This window comes from Genypterus blacodes, unplaced genomic scaffold (assembly GCF_046128005.1).
Source record: "Genypterus blacodes isolate CSIRO-AG114 ecotype Tasmania unplaced genomic scaffold, CSIRO-AGI_Gbla_v1 ptg000017l_1, whole genome shotgun sequence".
Lineage (NCBI taxonomy): Eukaryota > Metazoa > Chordata > Actinopteri > Ophidiiformes > Ophidiidae > Genypterus > Genypterus blacodes.
Window position 1 is genome coordinate 151215 of NW_027466831.1, and position 18956 is coordinate 170170.

Sequence of the window (18956 nt, forward strand, 5' to 3'; positions counted from 1 at the left end):
CTTCACGTGAGATGACCGAGTTACAGTTCACAATGATGGAGCAGTTCAGCTGAGGTCACAGTGGCTCACTGTGTCATGGTTTGGCAGTTAAAACAACATGGAATTAATAATCCAGTCTACAGTCACCGTTTGTGTCCAGTTACTGAGATAAAACATCTTCCTATACACACACGTATGCCCACAAACACTTTCATCTGAAGTCATCTCTGTACACGGGAGCATTTTAGTGATCGCTTCAGTACCATTCTCTTACTCACCCAATATTATTTGATAGAATTTATCTGCAGAGATTATTCATTTAGATATCTTCTGTGTATTTAAAAAAAATGGTGAATGGATGAATAGTTGATGTCTAACATGTTGCTTTGACAGCAGGAGGCGTCACTCGCAGTATCAGTGTCTGAGAATGAAGGGGAGACACCCATGAAAGTCAAAACACTATGAACCAGCTCAAATGTTACAAAACATATCAAATATAAAGCCACATATCACAACAAGCCCCACGCCTCACTGGAGCACATCCAATAGTAAAAGCAGTTGTGATATTTTCCGTTTCATTGTAGTGTTTTGATAAAGTACCATCTGCATATCGGTAAATGCTTTGAATTTCACCTTGTGATTCATTCCTGGTGTTAAGTGGAGCAGCTATGAATTTGGATTCACAGACAAGACCTCAACATCAATAATCCCAGACTTGTTCCAGGGTCTTCAGAATGGGATATAATGAAACTCTAACAATTCAAAATGATCTCTCATCTTGGCTCAGCAGTGTAATGGGAACGATGTGACACATGGACAAATCAAACATGTCAGACTGACACTGGTTTGTCAGGTGGACACCAAATTCAACTTTTGACCCTCCCTCATCAGATCGTCTTCTGCCCCTTGATATGCGATTCTGTCCTTGATCTATGAGCAGCTTGCAAGTGATACCCAAACATTTAGTATATGTGCACCTAAAAATACAGACGCACATCAAAACAGAACAAATCGTGCCCGAGAGGCCAATTAGAAATGAGATGTCATTTGTAATTTACGCATCCATGTACATTTCTCTCGACAGCCAAATTGTTATTCTGCATATTTGTTCTTTTTGTGTTGTAAGACGATATTTCAATACTGTATCAGCACAGACTGTTCCGCTCTTATGCACGGGGCTACATTCATCCAAACGGACTTCGAGGTCCATTTGTGTTTAAGGTTCAGCAATAGATCGAATTTGTTTAAGAGCAATTACAAATTTGCAGTGATTGAGCACAGAAAAGAGTGTGTATAATGTTTCCTCATCATACTTACACTGATCAATTTTCTATTTCATGCATCTATTTTGAAAATAAATAACAATGCACATTAATAAACCAATGGCATGATTATTTGGGCAGCCGAGGCAGTAAGTTTAAGATGGATTCAACTCCCGGCGATCCGGATGACTGCATGACCCACCCCGTTATGTTTGAAATCGTTTTTAAACTTTGGGCTTCATTTGCCGTTTATGTGGTGTGTAATATGTACATTTGAAGTAACTGACAGAACGTATGCCGACGCGGCTCTTTCCCTGAAAGTGCCGGTGTGATGGACAGAGTGAACCGGGTGAGGGTGGTGAAGGAGAGGAGCTGCGTGGGCGGTACAGGCCACTACCAGTCTGCATTATCCCAGCCTTCCTCGGGAGCTTTCGTGGGGCTCTTCTTCGCCTTACCCTCGGCGTTCTCCCAGTTGTTGTCCCAGGCCTCCCAGCTGTCTCCTGTGCTGTGTTTGTTGTTAGACGCAGCTTCAGAGCCCCAGTTGTCCCAACTATCAGAGCTCTTCTTTGCAGAGTTATCTGCCACGGTCCAGCTATCACTGCTGGGGGATACCTTGGGTTTCAAGGAGCTGTTGCTGCCAAAGGTTTCCCAGAAGTCCTTTGAAGCAGGCTGGCTAGGACTGCCCTGATATCCCTCGGTGGCATCCATGTTCTGATAGCTCTCTCCGGTAGACCTAAACACACACGGATCATATTTTACAATATTCATTTACACAGCATAAAATACTCTGAGAGAGACTCTAATTGTACAAAATGCAATTACCCATCTTCTGGTTTTCCAGCAAAAATATTAGTCAATTTTGCACCAGCTCCCTGAACCTAAGGAAGGAGAAGAGTTAATCTATTGGCATGCTTACAGTTGTTTCTTAAAGTACAACTGTATGACTGTTATGGAAGATTTGATACCAAAATTATACAATTCACAGGTCTACTTCAAAGTTACTCACCACCAGAATAAAATGGCAGCAAGAAAAACGAGAGATTGACATATATTAATATTGTACAAACATCATGCAGCAAAACCAGTGTCCCTCGCACGTTGGGACGAGAGCCCATTTGTTTGGGCCCCCCGTTAAAAAAAAATCACTGGATCAGAACCACTGCTGGTTGCTCGGGAGACTGGTTTTGGATCTGCACAGGCAGCGCTCTGCCCTGCTCACAGTACCTTGCTTGCCAGCCCAGTGATGCCGACTGTCATTTCATCTAGCAACTTTCCATCTTTCACCTGGATGAGTCAAATTATTATTACAAAAAGAATATGAAATGAAATATCTACATCCAAATATTTGTCACATAGAAGTTGTAATGTGAGTGTACATTTGAGATTGTGAGAAAAGCTGTAGCATATTAGGCGTGACGATAATCAACATGGAACAATTCTAAAAGTTTGAGTAAAGCGGCGGCGGCTACAATATTGGAGGAGAAAGACTAAAAAGCACATTGCCACTATACTTTCAATCACGAGTCCCAACAGAGCACTAGAAGACAAAAGCCAGATTAAACTGTGTAACAACAAGCAGTCTCTCTCAGTCTGTAGGAGCAGGATATTCATTTCATCTCTTAATTTGGATGCATGAACACGATCATACTCTAAACACCAGAGCCAAAACTCATTTGATGTCATTAAAAGACGCCTCCAGGAGCTGCTCACTTGTCAGTAAGAGTTAGAGTGAGTGTGTGGGTCGCACTCACCGCGGCACATTTTCATACGCATTACTGAGAAAAGCTCATTTCTGTGCAAAGACCAAAACATAGTGAAACCTCCAAAGACAGTGAGCAATTAAGTGTGAAACGAAGAGCTCCCGGTTGTGTCTGTGGTTTCCTGATTCTTCATGTTTATATTCATTAAAACACAAATGTCACACTGATTAACGTCTACCAGACTGTGAGCCATTACTTCTGCCCCACACCACTGAAGACGGATTAAAGTTTTCCCTCTAAATAAGAGATTTTGTATTCATTGCTTTGGGATACAAATGTGAGAATAAATTTGGTCATATTTCTTTACTTGTGAACGTAGATATGGGCCAGATAGGATTTGATTAGCGCTTCAACATTATATATATATAACTCTGTACATTCTGGCAAAGTGATGGATTCTATAGATTTATCTTAAATGAATGAATGTACTTCATGGTTCCACAAGTTGAAATACGGAACCGTTCCGCTAATTTAGCTCAGTGAGTGGGCTGAGAGTTCCCAAACTTTCACAAATAAAGAAATCGCAGTTATATGCTTTTGATTATTCACCAGGCAGACCACTGGATTGTCAGGTCCTATTTTCATAATGTTCTACCACACGAAACCATGGCTTTTGTCTTGTAGTGTTTGCTGGCACAAAGCAGATAAAGTGGCACAAACACAGGGAACAGAGAAAATAGCACATTCACATCTGAAGCTGTTTCTCTACGCAAAGCATCCCACCACCAAATCAACAACTTCAAACATCAATGTTACCTTTTCTTGGGTAGGTTTGATTACATTCTCATTTATTGTCTGTCCTAACTCTGTGGCCTACAGTTGGGAGGTCAGAGGGGGAGAATTCACTTGAATGAAACAGAATCCAACATTCACATTAGTGCAATACACTGTGCTGCTTGTTCTGCCGACGCATGAGGTGAGCCACCGTTCCACTTGCTATGACGATGAACAAACACTGGGGGGAGTAACGGTTCCAAAAAACTCACATCACTGTAAATCTACCCTATGGAGAAACAAACATAAGACCCTGTTGATCTGATGAAGCACATGCTGTTAACTAGGAGGGCTTGTGCAATAGATGCATCTTCCATTTCATGTTTTCAAAGGCAAAATCTGCCTGCTGAGGTTTCCCCTGAGCAATGTTACCTTGTTGCTTCATTCATTTCATTCATTTATTGAAGTATACGTGTTGAGCAGCGATGAATACATTTTGCTGTATTACTGTAGCTGTTCTTTTGATTGTCAAACCACCGGAAATGTACAGAAATGTGAGTTTTCCTTTACGTCCCATTAAACCTACACGGCGCCGTCGGTCACAAACAGAAACGTTGCCATGCATGGATGGATAACCCATATGGAGCAGACGTGATTGAACATTTTCTACTATCATCCACATTTAAACAGTTCTCTATTAGAGAGGAATTAAAGGGGAGGCCCGCAGGTTGTACATGTCACATTTGGTTTATCGGGCAACTATTTAGCATATGAAAACAACTGCCACAACAGCGCAAATTAATCTATGGGCTTCATCTTTCAAAATTCTTTCACCAGCACTTGGGTCTTCTAAAGGGCCTGCAACAAATGGGCCAGTTTCCACAACTTTGCACAGCCCTCTAATGAGACAAAAGCCTTTCCATAGACGTTTCCACATGCTAAATAGTGCCCCCCTGTCTCATACAGTACATTAGCCAACTCTAGATGATGACGGTATTGAATCTAACCACAGTGTTTCATAGGTTATCCAAAAACTCAAAGTGCAGGTCCAAAGACAGTCATGCTAACTTGTGTTTGGAAGTCCCAGCAGAAGCGTGTTAGGATGATGGCCACCATTTTACATAAAGCTCAAATAAAGAAAGAACCCAACAATATCTTTTAAAATAAACTTGGGGGAAAAAAAGCATGATGTGGATATAGCCATGCACCCAATATTTGCTTTACCGGCTCTGGGGGCGCTTTATAGCCCTTTAACTAGATCCAGGGAAGGCAAAAAAGATATTAAAGCAGTAACACAGTTCATAAGAAGTCATGCGTGTTTGTACTGGGTGAATGTTTGAAGAGATTTACAGGCAAAATATCCTATTTGAATCTGAAAACAGCCTTAAAGAGGAACCTCCTAACACTCTGGGTGAACTATGGCAGTCTTACCTTTAAGGTTGCTTGGTTTGCCAGTTTAGCTGTCTGCATCGGGGGGAAAAGGAAAATGAGCTCACTGTCTTATTTCATGTCACACGGATGTTGACGGCACAAATATACTTACATTATCCTTCGCGATAGAAGCAAACTTGGTGGCTCCAACAGTGAAACTGCTCCAGCCCTGCAGGAAACAGATGTTATTACCATCTTAAAGTGGAGACCGGTGAAGGAACGTCTGGGCGAGTAAATCATGTATATTGTGACCTACTGAATAAATAGAAGTCATGGCGTTGTTCAGGAAGTCGTCCTCTTTCTTCTCTGGAGTCACCGTGTTGCCAAAGCCGACGTAGCGATTGTCTTGATTTCCACTGTAACCTCCCCCGCTGAAGAAGAGTAGATCAAATAAAACCTTGTTTAAAGAAAACAAGATACAAGCATAAAATAAAAGAAGACATCAGCTTAAGTGTGAAAGGCTCAAACCTTTGATACGAGTTCACATCATCGCTCAGCCAATCTTCAAAAGCCTTGTCGCCAGATTTGGATGTGCCCTGTCCACTTCCCCCAGGGCTACAGCAGGAAACAAATCAAATGTCACTCACTATGCTACGCACACAGCACACCAACATGACCTTCTAGTCTGAACTTCCTTCAGCCTCACCGATGAGAGGTTGATAGGTTACTTTTTGCCTGAGGAGACGTCCAGTTTTTGGCAGAGGATGTCTCAATGGACCACTCCTTCCCCTCTGCTTCAGTTGCAACCTGACAGCATAACAAGGGGTGAAATACAATGACTGACCGGACCATCTTATCTAATCCACATTAAGATCCCATTTTGGTTTCACAGAGTACAAACTGGTACTGAATGTTCTAATGATGGAAATGCGAGGTCCTGGTTATTCACTTTGATCCTGGTCAAGATGAACAACATAAGGGAAAGACATTCTTCATTGTATCAAAAACCGGCTGACAGACAGAATCTCCCTGACTGAGATGATAAGAGACATATTAACATGAGGGCTTTATTCTGAAACATGACATGCTTATTATCGCAAGCCTCACCTTATCCCTAAAGAGTGCAGCCGCTTTGCTGTTGTATTTCTCCTGTAAGTTCCAGTTGGAGTCGTACTCATCTTGAAGTTCAAGAAACAGGCGGTATTTTCCATTCCCTCCTGCTTTCATCTTCTCAAGCTCAATATCTTTCCACTTATCCATGGTAACCGAGCGCACAAAGCTGCAGACACGGCATGAGAGAGAAACAGTAACAACGTCCTTTGTTATTGCCGTACAGTGAACACACAATCGCTACCTACATGCTTCATGCAACACAATTGTTTGAATAATGATAACAGCCACTAGTAGCTTAAGCTAAATTCAGAATAGGGTTTGAGGTTCTCACCTGAGGTGAACTCCCAGGCCCCTGTGCTTGCCTGAGCATTCCAGACAGATCCAGATCCCGTACGTCACGCTGACCCACTGAGGGTTGAAAGCGCCACACTCAAAGCAAAGCTGATAAAAGAGGAAGATGCAGTGAATACATTGGTTTGTTTAAAGATAATGACTTTATAATGCCTTTAAGATGCATGTTCACTCATTCATATCAATGTCATATCTCCTCCCATCAGAAAGAGATGGAGAGCTTTGTGTCTGAAAGTCCATCAGGTGAGTAAATCACAGTAAAGTACTTACATTGTTCTCATCCTGGGTTCTGACTTCCTTCAGAACTCTTCTAGTCCTTGGACTCGCCATTTTGACCCAAACTGAAATAGAAATCAACGGTTACATGTTGTTACAACAACAAAGCATGGCAGCAGTTAGAAATTAGGTCACAAAGTCCAGACCTCTGTAATTATGTCATGTTGAAGACAACAAGAGCAGTATAAACAGTTTGATTTTATGTAATTGAGCCATGAAGTGAAGAAGTGCAGGGAGAGACCAAGGGAAATGTTCAATCAATACAGGTTTCTGAGTACACACACACACACATACACAGACACATTGTAATAGTTAATGGGTGTGTGTGTAGTGTATACTCAATGGGTGTGGGGTTTTTATTCTATATCTTTTGTTCTAAAAACTAAAAATGTAAGTCAAATTTGGTATAATTTCTGTTTATATTTGGGTCCCCTTCAAATGGCTTTACTGTCTTCACATGGTCCAGTAACGCAGTAAATAGCCTTCAATTTGTAAAAAGAATTTGGATGAATAATCATTAAATTGATGAATCCATTAGTCCGAACTGTCTCGCATATTAAATGAACCTTGATATGAATAAGACCTGTACCAGAGGATCAGAGGTCTGTTTCCATGGATCTGCTGCACTTTCTTCAAGACAACGTTTGAAGGAAACTAAAGGAAGTGAGCCTCAATGGACCGCCTCTAAAAACACCATTCTGCTGGGATTTCTGTCTGTAGATGTCAACTTTGTGATCCTAACATCAACCTCATCATCACTTTAATAATTGAGTGTCTTAATCAACAACTAAATCCGTGTGGTTTCCCCAGAGTTAAGCGTATCGATCAGATTGCCCTTGTACTTATTTTTAGTTTCTTTAACCTTTCAGTGTGTTCCACGACTACATTACAGCCACGTTTCGCAGACAGTACTCGGGTTACAGTCCTCACATTACGAAACCCAAACGCAGTGACCCATATAACAGCAGGAAACGATTCAAACGCTAAAAATAATTTACGCACGATAGGTCCTTAATAGAACTACAACAAATCAATCAACCCTGATGTAGCTAGATAGATAGAAAGCTAACTCTTATCACCGCACTACAGACGCCAGGCACGAGTACAACTTTCTCATTCCACAATATGTCCTATACGATGTCATGAAGAAGTTTGAATCAATGAATGAAATGTATCAGGTGGCCATCGAGTTGTATCTCTACACATTGGCGTTTAGTGAGCTAGCAGAGTAAGCTGGTGTTAGCTTTGTGCTAGGCTAGCTGCGGCTAGTTCCTCCGTTACCTGTGACTGAGGGACCACACAGGCGCGTCTTTCAGGGGTTCTGCCGATAAACACACGGGGTTTCTTCTTCAGCTATGGAGCGACAGCAAATAGGACAGAGTCACACACCGTGACAAGAGGACAAACAGGGGAAAGATGATGTGGTGCTGATGTTAAACACCGGTTGTCATGTTCCTGTTTGCCTACGTTGGCAGTACAGTGCATCATGGGGGTTTCTCTTCTCTTCTTCGTTTTCTATATCTTCGGTGTCTTTGCTGTCTTTGCTGCCTCTGCTGCTTCAGAGTGGAAGTACACCACCGCCGCTCAGCGAATACTTAATGTGGCCTAAAGTAAAGAGGACACACGGGTCCATAAACGAAAATGTAAAGATATGGGAACATTTTTGATCAAAACAATGTTTGAGTTTAAGCTCTGTAACTGTCACGATATTGATGCAATATATTGTATCCTATTTGCATATATGTCATGAAAAGTAACCACAATCTCCAAACTACATAATCATTTATCATGTTCCTTCTTATCAGTTCTCTTGGAGCTACTGTAGAAAGTGAACGATAAAATAGATATCTAAAATTTGGAATTTTCTGCCCTCTCATAAAATGTTTTTGGGTCCTAATTTAAGGAACAATTTAGATTAGTTCTGTTCAAATGTCATTGAACATTAAATATCAAATGTAAATAATAAAAGTTAGATTGTTAAGGATAACATTATTTTCAGTAAAACATGATGTAACTGAGTTTGTGTATCTTACAATTAGATAATCATGTTTTTTCTTCACTGTGGAAAATAGATTAGATTAGATTCAGTGTATTGTCATTGCATGTCACAGGTACAAGCAACCAAATGCAAATAACACTCATATTTGATGACGTTTGAAATCAATAAGTCAAGTCAAGTTTAGTTTATTCATATAGCCCAATATCACAAAAAATAAATGTCTCAAAGGGCTTTACAGACCCACAACATCAGGAAATTCCCGACCCAGCCCAGAGCTCTCAAGGAAGACTAAGAAAATTCCTGAGAAAATCTAAAAGGATAAGGAAAAAAAGGAAGAAACCTCGGGAGAGGCAATTCCATGAGAGATTCCATCTCTACGAATGGCTGGATGTGCAATAGGAACTTCCAGTGGGATTAATTCCGAAATTTATTGAATACCAATTATTTTGAGCTTTATCTTATTGCTATGGATTAGTTAATTCATATAAATTCTGATTATATCTTTAAGTGCTGCCTAATCAGAAGGCAATTTGGGGTAAATTGAAGGGTCAAAGTACAGTCCTGACTGCAGCCTTGAAATTATTATGACCCCGTATTAATGGCCACTGTTATCAGATAAAATAGGGTATAAAAGGAGTGCTAGTGCAGCTGAACCGTCAGAACGAAGAAGCGCACCATCATGAAGACAACTACAAGTTTACGGGTGCGGCTGCCGGTGTTGGTGCTGGTGTTTCAGGTCACCCTTCTAGTTCTTTACTCTCTCTTTGTCACTTATGACGACAATGCCAATGCAAAGCTGCAAAACAACCAGACCAACCCCATGGACAACTCCATGTATCGCGACTATCCTTACTTTGCAGACGTGCAGGTGATGATCTTCATTGGCTTCGGCTGCCTGTTGGCCTTCTTCAGATTCTACGGCTTCAGTGGGATGGTCTTCAATTTCCTCACAGCTACCTTTGCGACCCAGTGGGCCATTCTGATGCAAGGTTTCTTCCAGTTTTACGACAACGGTCAAATTCACCTCGGGGTTATAAACTTGCTGAATGCGGAGTTTGCCTGCGCTGTGGTGCTTATCTCTTTTGGTGCTGTTCTGGGGAAAACCAGCCCTGTGCAGCTCCTGGTCATGGCTATACTAGAGGTCCCTGTGTTTGCTGTGACAGAGTGGGTTGTACTGAAATACATCAGGATAAACGATGCAGGTGGAACCATTCTGATTCATCTGTTTGCCTGCTACTTTGGTCTAGGGGCGACATTTGTGTTGTTCCGCCCAAGCCTGAATGAGGGCCACCCCAAAGAGATCACCAGCTATCATTCTGACATCCTGTCTGTAATAGGCACCCTGTTCCTCTGGGTGTTCTGGCCGTCTTTCAACTCTTCACTGACCTTCAAGGGCGATGACCAACACAGAGCAGTACTCCACACTTTTATCGGTCTAAGTTCATCCACTATCACTGCCTTCGCGCTCTCAGCAGTGTTCAATAAGAAAGGCAAGCTCACCATGGCTGATATCCAGAATGTGACTTTGGCCGGTGGTGTAACTGTCGGGGCCTCTGTGGACATGATGATCTCCCCTGCAGGTGCATATGCTCTGGGTATGATGGGCTGCACTGCCTGTTTCCTGGGATACAGGTACCTGACCCCCTTTCTGGCCAAACACCTGCGCATCCAGGACCAGTGTGGCATTCACAATCTCCACGGGCTCACCGGCCTCATATCATCCACAGCAGGTATCTGTGGGATCCTGTTAGCCACTGAGGAAACCTACGGGCCCAGCATGTACCAGATATTTTCCCACCGTGCCCCACCCGAGGGAGACCCCAAGCTCCTGGAGTTGCAGCAGCAGATTCCTGGGTTGAAGGCAGGCTTAGGCCGCACTGCCCAGGAACAAGCTCTCTACCAAGTGGCGGCTGTCTTCTGCACGATTGCGGCAGCTGCTGTTGGTGGGCTGCTCACAGGTCTGGTCATGACACTGCCCTTCCTGTCATCCCCACCTGACGAGGGTTGCTTTGATGATGATGTGTTCTTTGACATGCCTTCTGACTATGACTGCACAGTGCTTCTTCAAGCCCAAATGGGCCCTGATGAAAAAGAACAAATCGAATGTAAAGACATGAAGGTCTGAGCTCTGACTCTGACACAGAAACTTGAGTGCAAAGCTTTAAAATACTATAGGAAGGATTGGTTTATAGATAGAATATATTTGGGATATGGATTAACATTAATATGTCAACAAAACTGTTTTTGTTCTGTATTTTGAAATAAACTATTGAATGAGTCCTTGTTCATTAATGAGTCCTTTATTCATCAGAAACCAACTCGCCCTCACTCGATTAAAGAAAAGCAAACATTCAACATGCATCGCTCCTCATGTGATGCTGCACATATGACCCTAGAATGACTGATCACGGTGGAAAGTATCATGAGATTAATCACATAGAAATTGTATATTCATTCAATGTCAATTTTTAAGATTTGTATTTATATATATTGATTTGTACGACACCAATACTGTTGTGGACAGCAGAGATATCCTTTATTTACATTCTGTGAGAATTTATGGAGCCATAAACCTTGGAGGTTCTCACTTGGACCTGGCCACAGTCAGCCATTGTACTGTTAACAATTACCAAATGTATTATAGGCCCTTTATCCATATCAGTTCATATTTATCGCACAGATAATCAGCCAACAAATAAAGTCAGTATGGATCTACACAGGCAGATTTTAAAAGTATGCATACAGCTTATGTGTTTGTTCCAAGCTATATGATCATGTAAGATGTTGTGTTTTGGTTGATGCTATTTCTCATAGAATGATTTTCACTGTATGAGAAATAAAAACCCCCCACTTAATTGAGTTGGAATATACAGATATGTGTCTATACTTCCAACAATTGGGGATTTATTGCAAGATTGTTTGTGATTTTGTAGTATTCAATATCAATAATTGAGGCAGGCAACCAAACACAGATTATGATGCTGGGATGTAAACAACATGCATGAACTAGAACTTTAAAAATGTAAATAAAAAATAAATAAATTTGTCATCAACATGATTCAGCCACCTAGGAGGGTTTGAGTTCATGTAGATTCCTGGTTATTAATCCTTCAGGACTCAATGAATAACAGATAAGATGTGCTGTTTGGGTTTTCTGACAGGACACTGATTGCTTATTAGAACGTTTCCGTCTAGAGTGACAAAGTTCAAATTTGTCAGTCTGTCAGTCAACACCTGTATCTATCTGTTATTGTCCAGTATTGTATCCGCACTGTAAATCTTCTTTTTTTGTGTGATATCATAAATCCATAAACTCCATTTGTGATAGCTCAAATGTTTGATGTCAAGTGTCCTTTCATCAATTTGAAATTTGTCCTCTAGTAAAAGATTGATGACAAGTGAATGTTATTATGAGAGAGTTTGTACTGCAAAGGGGCAACTTTTCTCATCTTCCTCATGCTTTTGCCTTTTATTTTGAACACATTTGAAAATGTATAATGTTGCAGTATTGGTACCAATGGAGTTGATGTCTTTGTTTGAATGAATTTCTTTGCTCCGCTTTGTGACAGTGGGCAGTTTATTACACCTTCACCTGTACTGGTGCATCACTGACACATGGATGTCAGTCAGAATTTGTATTTATTAATTAATAAAAAAAGTTCAAATATTGATCTTTTTCTTCAGTCTGTGCACTGTAAGATTTCCTTTTGTGATGTATGTGTATTGTGTTCTAACTCAGTATTAATAAAAATGAAAGCTTATTATCTTTAGTGCTGATTGCTGCTTTGTGAAATGGCATCACCGCCACCATAAAATAGATTAGGTGTTGGAAAATACAAAGTGCGATATGATGTACTATCAAATGACCTTGCATTCATTGAGGTCTTATTGATGATTTGATGTGAACTGTCAAATGGACATTACACATCTGCTGCTCTTTATTCCATGTGTCACAATGTACAAAAGTTGTTTTTTTTAAACACAGAAAAAAGCATAGATGAACATGAAATCATACAATTGCAATGTCTAATATTTTGTAATATTTGCTTACTTATTAGATATAATTGTTTTTGTTACATAATGTTTTATCTATGGTATCTTATCTAATTTATGAGAAGCGAGTGACAACAATTGAACTTAAGTCACGAGGAAAACGATCAACAACCTGATCAAGCACTGACCTGCTGGCACTCCAGAAATACATTCAGTATCCTTTAAAATGAAAAAAAATTATTAATTTAATCTCGATCCCGATTTAATAATAGGAGAATTACTGAAATGTTTAACAAGTAAAAAATACATCCCTGATTCAGGAACACAATAAAAGCAAAGCCTGAACCTGAGTTACTCTAAAGCAGGATTAGTTGAGTTACTTTTACATGTATAGAACAAACAAACTATCTACAGTATTTAAACAGGTCGCAATTGTCGATAAAGTGACAAACAGCGCCACCCTATGGTAGCAGGTCGGGCTTCAGGCAAACAGTAATTCTGAGAGTGTGGCAGCAGCAGCAGTAGCAGCCTTGCAGCTCTCAGATGTGGTTTGCATATCCTTCTCCACCGTCTGCAGCGTTGAAGGTTTTGCTGCGTTGAGTTTGCACAGACGCGTACAAATCAGATAAGGTGGATATGGCGTCTGCGTTTTCTGCTGCTTCCTTCTCCGTCTGCAGGGATTCTAACTCAACTATGTCCGAGTACTGGATCTTTGGAGAGCTGCGGCCAGATTGAGGTTTTGGGGCCTTCAGGGTCAGGTTGGCATAGCAGTCCTGATTTTAGGAATTAGACATAATAAAGCCACAGCTTAGTATCCAAACTTAACAGTGCACCCAAGTATTGAACTGCTGTATTCATTAACAACATGTTTATGTAAATATGTTGCCGTGTGTGTGTCTGTGTGTGAGTGTGTGTGTGTGTGTGTGTGTGTGTGTGTGTGTGTGTGTGTGTGTGTGTGTGTGTGTGTGTGTGTGTGTGTGTGCGCGTGTGTGTGTGTGTGTGTTTGTGACCGATATCATAAAGACTCCGACCTTTGACTCCGAAGTGACTCTGCGGGGATTCTTCGAAGATATGAGTTCCAAATGTGCAGTGTCCACTTCTGTATACAAACCTGTGCCTGTGAACAACAACATCACACTGTGATAAGGCACAGATACATGCACACACACACACATACACACACACACACACACACACACACACACACACATACACACACACACACACACACACACACACACACTCCAATACACTTACTTGTTTCAGTGTAACTTAAGTTTCCGTATATAGGATTGTCCTCCATCTCGGTTGGTCCACGACTTGAATATGATATACAGACAGAAAATAAGTTAATAAAAAATCAGTCAGTCGAGTAAAGAAGAAAAGACACCATAGATTTCAATCTTCCGTCAATCACTCAATATACTGTATATTACACATACCTTCTCCTAAACCTTGGCTGAGGTATCATTCCTTTTCCTGTTACAGAAATAGAGGTCCATCATCACATGAAGAACTTCACTGTATATTAAAAAAAAAGTAAATCATATATTTACCTGGACCACATTTTGTTACACAGCAAAAAATATTCCAGCATAGTGAGATGAACAGTGATGCACTGACAACTGCAAGCAGCATCAGCTCATACCGTCCACAGAAAAGGTTGCAAACTGAAAGAGCTGAAAGTACAAAGAAGAATTTACCAAAATGTTCAGAACATAGATACTGTATGTAGAGGACAACATTTCTTCTGTCTAAAAATATTAAGCCCAAGTCAAACACAAATCTCATCATGAATGCAGGCTGAATTCAACTTTTTGCTCTCAAATTCACTCCTGATGTTTTTAGTCAATGGGGAATGTTTCAGTTTACAGAAATAGCTCAGTAAATTGGGCTTTGTACGATCCTGAAGAATTGTGAAAATGGAGCAGACGTGAGTACATATGGTGCCGTTGAGCCAGATGCCCACTCCACTTTCATCAGATCGTCAATTTCAGTTGAACATGTGGTTATTCTAAGAAGCTTGCAGGCACAAAAGAAGTGATTACCTAGCATGTGGTTGGTACAAAACATATATGTTAATATTTAAACCTGGTGAATCCATTTGTATTTCAAACAATGACCAAAACAAACCATTCCTTCTCACATGGAAGGTAATATCAACATATTGTATATTCTGTAATCCACCACTTCACTGACAGCATGTAGATTTTAAGCATCTTTAGCATTTTGATTAGAATTTAAAGTGAGTTTAAACATTGTTTTACCACATATTTGTTTTATTGATGTGATCATTGTGTCTGTTGAAGAGGTTGAAGCTTGTTCTATCAGTGAACTCTGTGTAAACTCAGGTCTGATGTTCATGAAAAACACAAGCTGTGCATGATACAGCTTACTGCCTTTGGCTGAAGCAGAAGCCAACCTAATTATCGTACTAAGTAACACCTAAAAATACCTCTGAGTGTGTTTACTTACTGAACACCGAGTTTCTTGAAAGATAAAGTAATTAGGTTTCATTTTTCCCATAGCAGCATTAAATTCTACAGCATTGGTGAGCCATGATTTATGTCCACAGACTTTACATTAGATTAGAAAAGAATAAATGATTAATGGTTATTACCAAACACATCATAATGGTCTCACTGTACAAATGTGAACACTTAACTGGTTCATAAGATAAAGGTAAACAAACCCCTGATGTTCTCTGGGTGAAATTACATTGTTTTTGACTTGTCAGTTGTCTCTGTGACGTCTAAGCGGTTTGCAATACTACATATGTGTTACGTGTGAGAAATGCATGAAAAGGTTTCTGATTATGTAGTCTTGTCACTATGGCTGTGACGGAGGAGCCAATAAATGTTGGATTTCATGAATAATGAATGTCAAACATTAACAACAACATCCAATCGTTTATTGATTAAACTATCAATTAATGCACTGTTATATAACTATAAGGAAACCTCTTGAGGTACTCCACAGGCTCTACAGCATTTACACAATAGTACAGAAAAGAACAAAGCAATGTTGTTGACATATGGGTGAAAAAGTTGTAAGTCACCTTTAAACCGTAACGTCAGTCCTTTAAATCCTATATTTATCATTCACCTGTGGCTGACTTGTATATGACGTGTTTTCAATAGTATCTTTAACGCTTACCTCCTGTCTGTGTCGCATTACAAGGCTCTGCCATGGTGATGAAGCTTGTCCAATTACACGTCTCTCGTTGCTCGTGCTCTCTTACTTATCTGTGATACAGAACCCAGCAGAATCTATTGTTGCACCGTATATTTTATACACGCCTGTGTTAAACCGTTTACAGGATGTCTGCTTTTGCAGAAAACCACAAACCCTTTTCACACTAAGAATAACTTCAAAGCAACATGTGATGAGATTCTGTACCTATTTTGACAATTTTAAGGAACACAAAGAATGGAAACAAAGTTGTAATCATCACCAAATTGGCCTCAGAATCATTCCATTATCTCTACAAATATATATGTATACCCAATTTGGCTGCTTGACACGAGCCAGCATTTACTATCTACAATATTAAACGCTCAGGATGTTGACCTTTCCCACCCAGACTCTCTGAGAAAGGAAAATCCCCTAAATCTCTTTGAACAGCTTGATATGCAATAGGAGATATAGGTGGGAACGTAGTGTCAGTTGAGGCCTTTGAGACATCGTATATGACATTGGGCTATAGAAATACACTTGACTTGACTTGAACCAATACTTTCTTATTCATCCTGATGACATATCCGTCAGTCAGTTCAATTGAAGTGTGCAAGTTGTATTAAGTGTGTTGTTCCCCCGAAGATCATTGCAATGATCACAACTTAGGTACAGGAACATACTGTATGTTATCATTCATTGATATATAATCATGTATTCATTCATTCATTCATTCATGAGCATAATTGGTTTTTTTTTTTTTTTGCTATTTGATTTTATTGAGGCAACCATTTTTTATGACATTGAGCATACAATTGTAGGATATTTTTGAGATATTTTTTATACAGAAAGAGGGGGAAGAGGAGAGAGAGAGAGAAAGAAGGAGAGCTGCACTATGAATGGTATTGTTGTTGCCAAACTTTAAACGTAGACCCTGAGGTAGATTGAAATTGCAATCGTCTCATAGGATACAGTGTTTACAGGATGATGTCAAACAGCAATGTAGGCTACTACAAATCGCATCATAGGGTTTTATTTTTTTCTAATACATTTCATAGTTTGAAACAGTTACGTAAGTCAGTTAAGTAAAAACGTAACTGAAGTAAAAACGTCAGTTAAGTAAAAACATTATTCTAGAATGACTTTGATTTAACATATTGAGTTCCAACATGTTTTTTTGTTTTTTTTGCATACTTGCCATAACCTTGTTTCCATATACTGCAATGCAATACAGTAGCAATCATAGCAACTCTGAATCAGCCAACACTCAGGACCCTGGAGAGTTGATTTGCTTCGAGTGCAATATGTACTGTAGGTATGAGTGAAAAAGGAATGTACACTTTCATATCAGATTTGGAGGCAGATAAAAGGCCATTTGTATGATTCTCTCATCATGCAGTCAAGTACTGCCACAGCGTTTATAACACAAAACAAGAAAAAAACTAATCAGAAGAAACAAGCACTCAAATGTGTGTTGGTGAGTGTCAGAGAGAGAGAGAGAGAGAGAGAGAGAGAGAGATTCTAGGGAGTTGACCTAAGACTTAATTATGACTTGTTGGGTTTTGCGGCATGTGCATCATTGCAGAGCAGACATCCTTCCTGTGCTATGGTGACAACACACTAATTCTCCATATGAACTGCAATGTGTGTGTAAATAGAGCGAAACATCCAGTGGGAGCAGAACAACCACCAAAGAGGAGGTCACTTATTTCTGAAACTGTGCACACTTTTCGTACATTTGCAGTGCCCAAAATACATGTAATGCATCACTAACCATTGAGCAGAACATGTAAGTTAACATGTACAAATGAACCACAGTGTCATCTAGTGGTATTTTGTTTTATCAACATCTCTGACGGATAACAGGTTCATGGTTTCTTATTCTCTCTCTCTCTCTCTCTCTCTCTTTCCATCTCTCTCTCTCTCTCTCCCCCTGACACCCTGAATAATTCAGCAGTCACCTCGCACATTTATAACACAAACCTGGGTACACAGTTGTTTACAGTCAAACATAGAATCAGAGGCCACATAGCAAAACAAAATGCATACATTTCGTACAGACATTTAAATAAAGCGTACATCAACTTTAATTAGGAAAGGGTTGCTGTGTACCTTTCGTGATGTGCACCTTTAAGGATATGTGATAGGTAACTGATCGTTTTGGTTCCAGGAGTAATTTCTCTTTGCAGGTTAGTGTGTACCCCAGTCATAAACAGGGCCTCATGTCAGGTTTGGAGCTGTTATAAATGCTCAGTGTCTGCATCCACGTACAGCTCTGCACTCTGTGATAGGAACGCTGATGTGTGCAGGGGTTAAAAATAAACGATAATAAAAAAGGATACTTATGAAAATGAACATTGATGATTTTTGAAGAACATTGTCTTCACAGTTTAGATAAGAAGGATGAGGAATAATGTCTGAATATTTGGCAGTAAAATATTTTGCAGAGCAAGGATTTGATATGTGTTTCCTTGATTTGGATAGATTTAATGGGTATTTGTGATGCAAAAGATAATGTTGGTTGCTTTGTTTGTTTGTTTGTTTTCAATCATCATTATCAATAACCATATCCAGAAAGATCTACCTCTTGAAACAATTGTGTTACAATCATGGAAAATATTGTGGATGAATTCGAATTTATTCAGTTTATTTGCAAAACAGATAACTCAGCTGAAATAAAATATTGATTAAAAAAATAATGATAGTATTTTATTCTAAATTCCATCCAATATCAATCAAATTATGTTCTGATAAAAAAATGATAATGATAAAACAACAGTTCGATTGATTTGACCCTGAAAATCTGTTAAGTAAACACCATCCTTAATAGAATTATTATAATTGGTAGTACTGGTAGTACCTGTATATTTCTGCTAAGCAAACAGCTAATGTTACACTGTCTCTTTAAATAACAGGGACCTCCTAAACATTCTCCAGGACAGACCAGGCAGGCGGGGCTAAACT

General features: G+C 39.9%; 1 protein-coding gene and 1 pseudogene across 2 annotated transcripts; one reads left to right on the plus strand and one right to left on the minus strand.

Moving 5' to 3' along the window:
* Window positions 1-1107: 1107 nt before the first annotated feature.
* arfgap1 (ADP-ribosylation factor GTPase activating protein 1) lies at window positions 1108-8313 on the minus strand. 2 transcript variants are annotated; one of them, XM_076140934.1, is made up of 13 exons: window positions 8108-8313; window positions 6821-6891; window positions 6531-6640; window positions 6194-6365; window positions 5793-5893; window positions 5615-5701; window positions 5403-5517; window positions 5259-5315; window positions 5147-5179; window positions 3758-3814; window positions 2466-2525; window positions 2064-2119; window positions 1108-1974 (listed from the first exon to the last, which is right to left on the minus strand). In XM_076140934.1, the coding sequence occupies exons 2-13, from the start codon at window positions 6878-6880 to the stop codon at window positions 1635-1637; spliced, it is 1248 nt and encodes a 415-aa protein (XP_075997049.1). In that variant the 5' UTR covers window positions 6881-6891; window positions 8108-8313; the 3' UTR covers window positions 1108-1634. The 2 variants fall into 2 exon arrangements, with proteins under 2 accessions (XP_075997049.1, XP_075997050.1); XM_076140935.1 differs by lacking the exon at window positions 3758-3814.
* Window positions 8314-9504: 1191 nt separating this feature from the next.
* On the plus strand, window positions 9505-10950 carry LOC142991277 (ammonium transporter Rh type B pseudogene; annotated as a pseudogene).
* Window positions 10951-18956: the final 8006 nt, after the last annotated feature.

What these genes read in the sequence shown, in the direction of transcription:
- arfgap1 (XM_076140934.1), bottom strand. Translation starts at nt 6,880, where the DNA reads ATGGCGAGTCCAAGGACTAGAAGAGTTCTGAAGGAAGTCAGAACCCAG. An exon ending in GAACCCAGGATGAGAACAAT is followed by an intron (nt 6,641 to 6,820) that starts GTAAGTACTTTA and finishes CTCTTTTATCAG; the next exon opens with CTTTGCTTTGAGTGTGGCGC. An exon ending in GCTGGAAAACCAGAAGATGG is followed by an intron (nt 1,975 to 2,063) that starts GTAATTGCATTT and finishes GTGTGTGTTTAG; the next exon opens with GTCTACCGGAGAGAGCTATC.